Genomic DNA, 11,216 nt, shown 5'->3' with positions numbered 1-11,216 from the left:
ATGATTGAATCTGGACATCCTTAATTATTATCTGTATTCTGAAGGCTTTGACAGGGAGATATATTCATTGATAATTTGAACCATTATATACAACATACATTTAATTCTACAAACAACCGTAGAAAAGCATGCAAATGAGCATGTTTAATTAAATAATTCCTAATTTGCATATTGAAATATGACATAATAGAGTATGAAATACAAAAACAATTGAAATTCTTAATGTATTGGATCAGTTTTGGGGTAGTATGATAACTTTTTTTTATTCTAAACACCTGCAGTGTATTTCCTTAATGATAAATGAAAGTAAAATGAATAAGAATTATATACTGAAATAATTTATTAGTATTGTTCAATAGAACAAATTACATTTTCATTCTCAAAATCGTAAAAACTGCCTTAAACATGTTACTTTCCCTTTTGTAATTGAGATCATGTGTACTTTTAACATGGTGAAAATGTCTTTACCATGACATGACATCTCTCAGATGACCATCCAGTTTCAGCTTTAAATTTTTGTTTGATAAAGAGCAGGCTGCAATGTCAAGCATATTTGCCTGTTCAAGGCACAGAGTTTGGGGTTTAGTGTTTTCTGACACTTTGCGAAAAACAATCAAAACGTTAATCTGCTTCTTGTGCTACTAAACGTGAAAAGTGACAGTCTTTGTCCATCTTATTTTTATGAATAAATAAATGTATAAACTAGTCTATATGCTCATCACGTAAAATGTGATTTAAAAATAGCTATTAAAAGTCTATAAACATCAAGATAAAAGTTAATAACGAAAACATCTACTGCAACTTCTGACATACAAGCAAATAAACTTGCTTCTATCTATTGCTGCGATTTTAGCCAGCCTTACACTTTCATTATTTTACATGAACCATTTCTATTGATTAATCATTTAAATAGTTACAGTTATTTGTAATAGTTTTCTTTCCTATTCTCAATAAGATATTACAGTCTAAGCAAATGTTTGTAAGGAAGAAAATGTTATTTACTCTGCACCCCTCCTACCAGGACCCCTGCAAGGAGGCACATGAAAGAGTGACTACCATGTTTTTGTGTACCGGGGAGGCCGCATGCAAATGTACCCAGTCTGACAAACCAATCAGAGTCTCGATAAAAAAAAATGACCATGGCCGGGTGGCAAATCAGGATGCTGCCCTCTTTAAACTGCATGCAGATATTCAGAAGGACTGGATAAACATCGTCTTGAACTGCCCAGGACATACATGAACTGACTTATAATATTATATAACACATGCAAAGTATTAATGCTTGATGTGCTAAAGGTTGATTATTAAAAGTACAGCTAAATACATAGCAAGGGGATTTTAGCAAGATATCATGAATATTTTAGATATTACAACCCCAGTTCTAAAAACTAAATTATACTGTGAAATGCAATATAATCAAAAAATATTAGATTTGTTCATCCTCTTTGACCTTTATTTAATTAACAAAAACACAGAGAAAGTATTTTTAATGTTTTCACTGGACAAATACATTTCATTCTGTAAATATAAACTAATTCTGATTTTGATGACCAGCATTTACAAACATTTTGGAGCAAAGGCATGTTTCATGTCAAAATTACATGGTTTTAACAGTAAATTACTGTTAAAATGCTACAGTAAAAACCTGTAACCTTGTTAATAGTAAGTATTCTTAACATATACAGTTGAAGTCAGAATTATTAGCCCCCCTGAATGTTTAACCCCCCCCCCTGTTTATTTTCCAGAGAGAAGATTTTTTTTAACACATTTCTAAACCTAATAGTTTTAATAACTCATTTCTAATAACCAATTTATTTTAACTTTGCCATGATGACAGTAAATGATATTTGACTAGATTTTTTTCAAGACACTTCTATACAGCTTAAAGTGACATTTAAAGGTTAATTAGGTTAACTAGGCAGGTTAGGGTAATTAGGCAAGTTATTGTATAACGATGGTTTGTTCTGTAGACTATCTAAAAAATATAAAGCTTAAAGGGGCTAATAATTTTTACCTTAAAATTATTATTTTTTTAAATAAAAACTTTTCTTCTAGCATAAAAAAACAAATAAGACTTTCACCAGAAGAAACAATATTATCAGACATACTGTGAAACTTTCCTTGCTGTGTTAAACATCATTTGGGAAATATTTAAAAAAGAAAAATAATTTAAAGGGGAGGGGGGTTGGGGGGGGGGGGGGGGTAATAATTCTGACTTCAACTGTATATGTAGAGTGAATAACCGTGAACTGGCTTTCCCATAATTCCCTGCATGACACTTCACTTTTTATATATTTTTTTGACATTGCTATTGTTCTTTGTTAGTTTTTCCTTATCAGTTATGAGCATCAAAGTTTTATTTTTCATCTGATGTTGCTAAATAATGTTTATTGCATTACTTGCATTACTAGTGTCATGTGTTACCATGACAGTGTGCAGTCTCTGTGTGAATGACAATGAGTCACGGGTTGGGTATCGTGTTTTTTAAAGCGATGCCGGTGCCAAACCAATGCCTAAACCGATACTTTTGAGCCATAGAATTATGGTGGATAGCTATAGAAAAATATTTTATTTGACAAAAGAAATATTTGAATCATTTTAATTGAACGTTATAATTAAATTTTAAAGTAAACATCAATTCATGTTATATATATTTGTATTGAGCTATTAATACATTCCTTATGATCAGTTGTGTTTGCTAGCATGAACTTAAGATTTGCATTATTGAATTAACATTACATTAGCTTTACTACTAACCTGTGGAAAGGCTGTCATCATCATAGGGTTGGGGCTTGTGACTACATATACATGGACATCAGTAATCAAATTATTTGCCTTAATCTGAATACGAAAATAATATGATTAAGGTGTTTACATGAGTTGCTTTTTGAATGTTCCTTTTATGATCCCGATTTACATGTTATAGCACATAATTCAATTAACGTCATTGCGTCACCACGCTATCCACATTTCCTCTGGAGTTTAATGGAATTTCGAGTGTTTAATTTTTAATAGTTCATGCCCCATGATAAAACTGAAGTACTGGATGAGAATATGAAGGACTGCTGGAGGAGTGTTGTTTTAATGTAATTTGATACTGCACGCTGAATGGAAAGAAAAAACCTCTGCATTTCGTGACTCAGGTGGTCCTATAAGGTAATCATAAGTCAGTGTTTACACGGTAGACTTTTAATCAGAGTATTGTCTTAATCTTATTAAAATTCAATGTAAACGTACTCCTTGAAAGTGCCTGATGATGTTGTAAGCTGTCAAAGACAGTACATGCCTCTTCCTTTAAGTAGATTCGATGTGCCCTCAAATGTTTCATTAAGTTTGACGTGTTTACAAGCAACTTATGTAAAGCATCTGCTTCATGTTGCTGCCAGAATCCTTGCATTTAAAATATAGCCATACTTTAGTATAAGCAAATTTGATGAACGTGATCATGCGTGTTAATGAATCTGAAGGGAGTCGCTCACAGAAGATGTCCGTATCCCTCAGAGTTGTTTAGTATTAAATGTGTGTCTTTTATGTACCCCTTGATGCTTCTTGCGTCCTTAATGCAACACCAGTGGCACCGAAATTAGGCACTGAAATTCTTATGCTAATTTGTTCTGGTGCAAACCGGTTAAATTGGCACCCAACCCTACTGAGCGCCTTCTATATATTAGTGTTTATTTAATTAGATCTCAGTGTATCATCAGGAGCCACAAAGATTGATATGCACTTGTTTGTATGTGTTCATTTTTATCTCAAACACGAGTGACCATTGACTTACATTAAACAAATCACCAAACACCACAGATTCAGCTAAAAATCTTCTTTAATGTTCAACTTTAAAAAAGGCCCTACATCTATGATGACCTGACAGTAAGTTTTCAGTTCTGGATGAACTATTTCTTTAAGTTTGGTCAACAAAACAGCTTGAAATCTTTTATCTTTCATTTTAGACAATTAAATAAAAGTTAAAGGAACACTCCACTTTTTTGGAAATTTTACAAGTCACCTTGAGTTCAACAGTTGTGTTTAACCTTTTTGAAATCTATTAAGCCAATCTCTGGGTCTGGCAGGAGCACTTTTAGCTTAGCTTAGGATAAATCATTGAATCGGATTAGACCATTAGCATGTTTTTCAAATAAAATAAAAAAAGAGTTTTAAAATTTTTTTGTTTAAATAGGTAAATTATCAAAAAAATAGAAATGTCTATTTTAAAATTTTTGAGCGAGATGCTAATGGTCTAATCCGATTCAATGATTTATGCTAAGATAAGCTAAAAATGCTCATGCCAGAATCTGAGATTAGCTGAATGGATTCAAAAATTGCAAAACTCGACTGTTTAACCCTAGCATTAGCCTATTTCCCCCCAATAAGTGGAGTATTCCCTTTAAAAAGAATTACCAAATCACAGATTCTTGATTTTACTGCATTTTACAAAATCTCTAAACTTTTCAGAATTGGGGTTGCGCATGCATAAAATGCTTTATAAGGTAGGGAAAACACAAGCGGTAGGTAATTCACTCTATTCTTTAAGCTTTTATCTGAGCATGCTAAAAAAAACACCACACCATTCAGTTTAAGTGCAGATCATTCAATATGGACATGACCATTATCTCCTACATACAGTATAATAGAGGTGGAGGAGAGTGAACAGCACATGGGTGGAGCGCTAACAGGCTAGCGGAGCTTTACCTGGGGTTACTGAGATTGCGGCAGTATTTCAAACTCCCTGCTCTGCCTTTTCTAGACGGTAGGAGAGATGCGGATACATGAGCATTCTTATTTTGGAGCGTTTCTATCAGATATGCCTGAAAACACCATTAAAGGAATGTGTCATGCTAAATATAACTCACACATGCTAATGATAGCCACAGAAAATAATTTACACTTGTCCCCTGGTTTTTGAAAGCGATCAAAATGTGTGTAATGGGCTTCGCTAATATTATTAATCAAGCTAGCAAATAATTGCGATGGAATCTGCAATAGGGTGCATGGTTGTAAATAGGCTGCTTATAAAACCATAATTTTAAAGCTGTGAAAGAGTAATCACGAGTCATCTGTATCTCAAATTAAGGCCTAAATCAAAGTATTCACTGATAATTCATTCATTTATTTTCCTTCGGCTTAGTCTCCATTTCATAGGTCACCAAAGCAAAACTATTCCGGCAAATATTTTACGCAGTAGATACCCTTCTAGCTGCAACCCAGAACTGGGAAACACCCATACACACTCATTCACACACACTTATACACTATGGCCAATTTAGTTTATTCAGTTCACCTATACCACATGTCTTTGGACTGTGGGAGAAGCCAGAGCACCTGAAGGAAACCCATAAGAACACGGAGAGAACATGCAAACTCCACACAGAAATGTCAACTGGCCCAGTCGGGACTCGAACCTGTGACGTTCTTGCTGTGAGGCGACAGTGCTAACCACTGAGCCACCGTGCCGCCCTTCACAAGTATTTAATAAAGTTGATTAAGATTTTTAAGATGTCGTGATTTTTTCAGTCTTACTACACACATTTATATTATTCATTAAAAGACTCTCTGGAATAATTGATTCCGATTGGTCAGTTGATGCATTTCAAAGTGTTTTTATTATTTAATTTCAATAGTAAATAACATGTTATTATCAGGTTACAACAGAATCCCTTTATCTTGTTAAACACAAATTAATCAGTTGGCGTGGTACATCTTCGTTATAGTTATGGATTATACTACAGAATAATTCAGTGTTAATGAATTTTATTATTTGTGTTTACCTTCTTGACTTCTGTTTTTCCTAATATTTCTTGCCAGAAATCCATTGAAATAAGTTGTTCTTCGATTATGTTCTATAGTTTAGATTTTTTTAAAGAAATCATTATAATATGCTGATTTGATACTAAAAACATCCTTATTATTAATTAGGGATGTAACGATTCACTGTGAGCTGGTTAAAAATCGCTTCAAATATGTGACAATTCAAACCTGAAATGTTGAATGAATCGCAATATATTTTTTTGAAAAGAGGGGACGCTGTGTTTACAGCCGCAAACTCGCTTTACCTGTACATCAGCTGCGAGTAATGCCGAGTTCAGACTGCATGATTTTCAAAGTAGTCGTGTCACAGATGTTTTCACACTGCAAGACTATCTGGGCTAGTGTTTCGTCGCTGCTTTGTTTACACTGCAAGATGAATCGGGGACTGGGACTTTCACATAGCATGACTTTACAATAGGAAGAATCGCCGACAACTACGTCCAAACTACGTCTCACAGTCAAAAACACGTAGTATATCTTTTGTTATTAACTACATAATGAGAAAGAAGCCTTTAATGGGGTAGGAAATGTACATATTTGCTCACCTGGGTTTGAAGGGAATAAGCCATTTCTCCTTAACTTAAACTTAACTTAATTTCTTTTTTAGCTTTCTGTATGAAACGTCAAACAGACTCGGGTGCTCCTGAGTTTTTCCTAGTTTTTCCTCCATTTCGTGGGTCCAAATATACCGAAAATGAGCGCTTTTTACTTCTCCCCCATCCTCCCGCTGGCCTGCAGGTATACACACACACACACACACACACACACACACACACACACACACACACACACACACACACACAAGTGGATGCTGCTCTCTCATTGGCTGTAGGCGATCGTTAATGTTATTTTCAGTTAAAACTCATTTCACGAAGAATGATTTGAATCGCCGACAGCTCCAGATATTTGGCACGCCTAATAACTCACAGGCAACGGCGACTCATCGGCGATTCTCTCAGATCGCGTCTTTGATAGTTCATACTGTGTGATTGTCACACACGTGCACAAGCACCGATTTACCTGTGATTTCCGGCATTTGTCTGCGATTTCTCAAAACCTGTCAGCAAGCCAAAATCGGGGCTAAAACCATGCAGTCTGAACTAGGCATAAGGTGTATGGAGTCAATAGGGCCATATATACATGCAGAATAAAAAAAAAGTTTTGCAAACAAAAAAATATATATATATTGAGCAAAAATAAATAAATAGATGCAAATAAAAAAAAATGCTAACAAAAATAAAGAATTGCAAAGGGAAAATTAAGTTTTGAGAAATAAAAATTAAATTTGCAAACAAAAAAATAACTGCAAATAAAAATCAAGCAGTGCGTTTACGGCAGGCCCAGACCTGCCTCCATACGTCATCACCTGGAGACACAGTATTACTGAGGTCTTACAGCCCAGTAGGTCGGGGTCTGTCGTAAACGTCTAGGTTCTAGGTTCCCTTATCAGTCTATGCCAAAAAACAAAGATATGCTGATATTTCTTTTAAAAAATGTATAATCCCAGCACAGTCACAGATTTAGTTTGCTTACATTAACAAGTCTTCTTTAGTTTGTATTAGTCTTTTATTATTATTTATTTGTTTTTAAAATAGCAGTTTGGTTATGGCAGAAAATATATTATTTTGCAAAAAATGTGCAGCAATTAAGAAAGAAATGAAAATGCTCTTCACCTTAAATTTGTTTCAAATAATTTTGTTAAAAAATCGTGACTAAATTGTATCGTGAGATTAGGATCGTGACTTGTATTGAATCGTGAGTCTGGTAAATCGTTACATCCCTATTAGCAAAAGTTGTACAGTTTTGTTTTGTTTTTTCATGGAAACCTTAGAAATTTTCCATTAGTAAATAGAAAGTACAAATAAAAAACATTTATTTGCATAAAAAAAATTCGGAAAATTTTATGTGTCCTTGCTAAGTACTTGCATCCTTGCTACATACTTTAACGAGTATCAACATATATTTTAGGTCATATTTAATTTACTTGAGAAACTAGTCAAAATTATTTTCTGTGGAAATGCATAGACTTGCGCTTTTTTTAACCTGAAAACACACTGAACTTTCTTATTATATAGTAGTATATATAAGATCTATACTAACATGTCCAATTCAGTGACTATGAAGCAGGCCACAGGAGCCATAATAAATAATCTTTGACCACAGAAACCACTACAGAGGTCCATGTCAACATTCAGGATGTCTGTTCCAGTTAAAACCTTTTATTCCTAATGAGGAAGACTTACGATAGCATGTGTCCTGGTGCGGCGGGACTCCGGTCTTCCCTGCGGCCCCAATCAAATGGGTTCCCAAAAGAACGCTTGCGCAACATCGTCCTAACCAAGATCTGTAGCAGAAAGCAAATGTAATTAACTCCAAAAAACAGACAACAGGGTAATTAATCGGTTTATTCATGCGGCGAGGGTTATTAGCATTGAATTCATTATGAGAACTTTTATAAAATCAGAATTACGAAGAAATTGGGAGAAAGCCTGTAATCACAGTACACTGACTGGCCACTTTATTAGGTACACCTGTCAACTTCTCGTTAACGCAAATTTCTAATCAGCCAATCAATGCATTTATGCATGTAGACATGGTGAAGACGATCTGCTGCAGTTCAAACTGAGCATCAGAAAGGGCAAGAAAGGTGATTTAAGTGACTTTGAACATGGCATGGTTGTTGGTGCCAGATGGGCTGGTCTGAGTATTTCAGAAACTGCTAATCTACTGGGATTTTCACACGCAACCATCTCTAGGGTTTACAAAGAATAGTCAGAATAAGGGAAAATATCCAATGAGCGGCAGAGAGCACACTCCTGTCAGTTAAGAACAGGTAACTGAGGCTACAATTGGCACAGGCTCACCAAAATTGGACAATAGTAGATTAGAATAGCGTTGCCTGGTCTGATGAGTCTCGATTTCTGCTGCGACATTCGGATGGTAGGGTCAAATTTTGGCATCAACAACATAAAAGCATGGATCCATCTCACCTTGTATCAATGGTTCAGGCTGTTGGTGGTAGTGTAATAGTGTGGGGGATATAAAGTACCATAAGTACCAACTGAGCATCGTGTCAACGCCACAGCCTACCTAAGTATTGTTGCTGACCATGTCCATCACTTTATGACCACAATGTTTCCATCTTTTGATGGCTACTTTCAGTAGGATAACGCACCATGTCATAAACCACGAATCATCATCATGCATCATGATGGTATTATGTTAATATGGACCAAAATCTCTGAGGAATATTTCCAGTACCTTGTTGAATTTATGCCACGAAAGATTAGGGCAGATCTGAAGGCAAAAGGGGGTCCAACCTGGTACTAGTAAGGTGTGTCTAATAAAGTGGCCGGTAAGTGTATAAACTCATAGCTGCAAAAAATAAGTGAAAACAAATTGATAGACACTCACAAAACTGAGAAAAAACGCAAGAACTGCAAAATAGAACTGCAAGTCAGAGTTGCAAGAAATAATGTCAGAATTGCATTATATGAATTAAAATTGCGAGACATAAACATAGAATTGTGAGAAATAGCATCATAAGTATGAGAAACCTAAAAATTTTAAAATTGCAAAAAATAAACACATCTGAGAGGAAAAAAAAATCTAAATTGCAAGGTATAAACTCAATTTTGGTTTGAGAAAAAATATATAATAATAACATAATTAAAAAGCCCAAAATATCTGCTTTATTTTTATTCTATGGTGGAATAATCATGTGCTGAGGTTATTAGCATTGAATACATTAGGTTTGTTGATAGAAACAGAATGAGGGTTTGTCTAAATGGGCCTCCAGGGTAAAGCTTGCGATCTCACCACGGTGGCCAGGCTGGGGATGTGCTTGACGGAGTTTTCCACCTCCTCCTCTGTCACTTCTATCAGGCTGCAGCAATTGTCGTCCTCAGGGGGAAGAGGCTCAGCGCCGTGTCGCGTCACCCATGGGTGCACCTGCAACAACAAAAACACCACAAAAATCCGGCTTCCATATCATTCATTAACTCAAGACCAGTGACTGCCCTATATTCACTGAGGAAGTGCTTTTTTATAGGGAAGGGTTATTTTTAGGACAGTATGCAAGTATGGAGCCTAATTGTAAGAAATGAAAAGACGCTTACAAAACAAAGGTTCGAAGTCATAAACAGTTTTTTAAGGAACGTATTTTTTTATACAGTAATTTGAATGAAAGAGATGGTAAAGATATTTATAAATGCAATAAAATACTTTCCATTTCAAAAATACGATACACTACCTGACAAAAGTCTTGTTGTCAATCCCAGTTGTAAGAGCAACAAATAATGACTTGATCATCTGAAAAGTGACTGAAGGTATATTTTTTTCAATAAATAATCTGTTCTGCATCATAAACACTGCAGAAGACCTATTGGAACTAGCATGGATCCAGGATTTTCACAAAAATCTCATGTTTGGTCAAGGAAAAATCATGGTTTGGGGTTACATTCAGTATGGGGATGAGCGCAAGATCTGCAGAGTGGTGGCAACATCAACAGTCTGAGATATCAAAACACTTGTGGTGCCCATTACATTACAAATCACAGGAGAGGGCAAATTCTTCAGTAGGAAAACGCTTCTCATACTTCAGCCTCTACATCACAGTTCCTGAAAGCAAAGAAGGTCAAGATGCTGCAGGATTGTCCAACTCAGTCCCCAGATATGAACATTATTGAGTAAGCTGAAGGAGAAGGCACTGAAGATTAATCCAGGGAATCTCGATGAACTCTGGGAGTCCTGCGAGAATGCTGTCTTTGCTGTTCCAGATGACTTTATTAATAAGTTATTTGAATCATTGCAGAGATGTATGGATGCAGTCTTCCAAGCTCATGGGAGTCATACACAATATTAATCCTTTTTTCACTGCAGCATGACTTTATATTCTATACTGTACATTAATTCTGTTTAGTGATAAGACTTTCGACTCAGCAAAGTCAAACCTTACTGTCCTAATTAAATAATTAAAAATCAAAGCATGGTCATATTTTATTTTGGTAAAATAAGCGTAATCTAGAGGCCTTTGCCTTTCATATAAGCCACTTCCAATAGCAAATGATCAACTAAAAGTCCATTTTTTGTTGTCCCTAAAACTTAGATAGGTGATAACACTTTTATCAGGTAGTTTAAGACAAACAATTCTGACAAAAATTAAGGAACTCAAAATTGCCCAAAAGTCTATAAAGCCATAGTTTAAAGAAAAAAATGTTGCAGTTTTGACAGAAAAAATGTCACAACATTATTATATTTCTTTTCAAACAAATTCAGTCTTGGTTTGTATAAGATATTTAGTTCAAAAACTTTTAAAATGGGCAGCACGTTGGCTCAGTGGTTTGCACTGTTTCCTCACAGCTAGAAGGTCACTGGTTTGAGTCCCGGCTGGGCCAGATGGCACTTCTGTG

The 11,216-nt window shown here is 35.3% G+C and overlaps 1 protein-coding gene across 5 annotated transcripts in view; it reads right to left on the bottom strand.

The window, feature by feature from the left end:
- The window catches only part of camkk2 (calcium/calmodulin-dependent protein kinase kinase 2), a 74,539-nt gene that overhangs the window by 8,553 nt on the left and 54,770 nt on the right, over nucleotides 1-11,216 (bottom strand). For 2 of the 5 annotated variants that reach the window (XM_087300901.1, XM_087300902.1), the window contains 2 exons: nucleotides 9,625-9,756; nucleotides 8,049-8,149 (listed from right to left, as the gene is read on the bottom strand). In XM_087300901.1, the coding sequence (XP_087157027.1) occupies nucleotides 8,049-8,149; nucleotides 9,625-9,756 (233 nt within the window). Of the gene's footprint in view, nucleotides 1-4,684; nucleotides 6,901-6,945; nucleotides 8,150-9,624; nucleotides 9,757-11,216 lie in introns of those variants that run through there. The other 3 variants (XM_087300899.1, XM_087300900.1, XR_015520020.1) reach the window with 3 other exon arrangements.

The sequence above is a fragment of the Danio rerio genome, chromosome 21 (genome assembly GCF_052040795.2).
Source record: "Danio rerio strain M-AB ecotype USA chromosome 21, GRCz13ab, whole genome shotgun sequence".
NCBI classification, from domain to species: Eukaryota; Metazoa; Chordata; class Actinopteri; order Cypriniformes; family Danionidae; genus Danio; species Danio rerio.
Note: the sequence above shows the minus strand (reverse complement) of the source record. Positions and strands in the feature narration are given on the sequence as shown.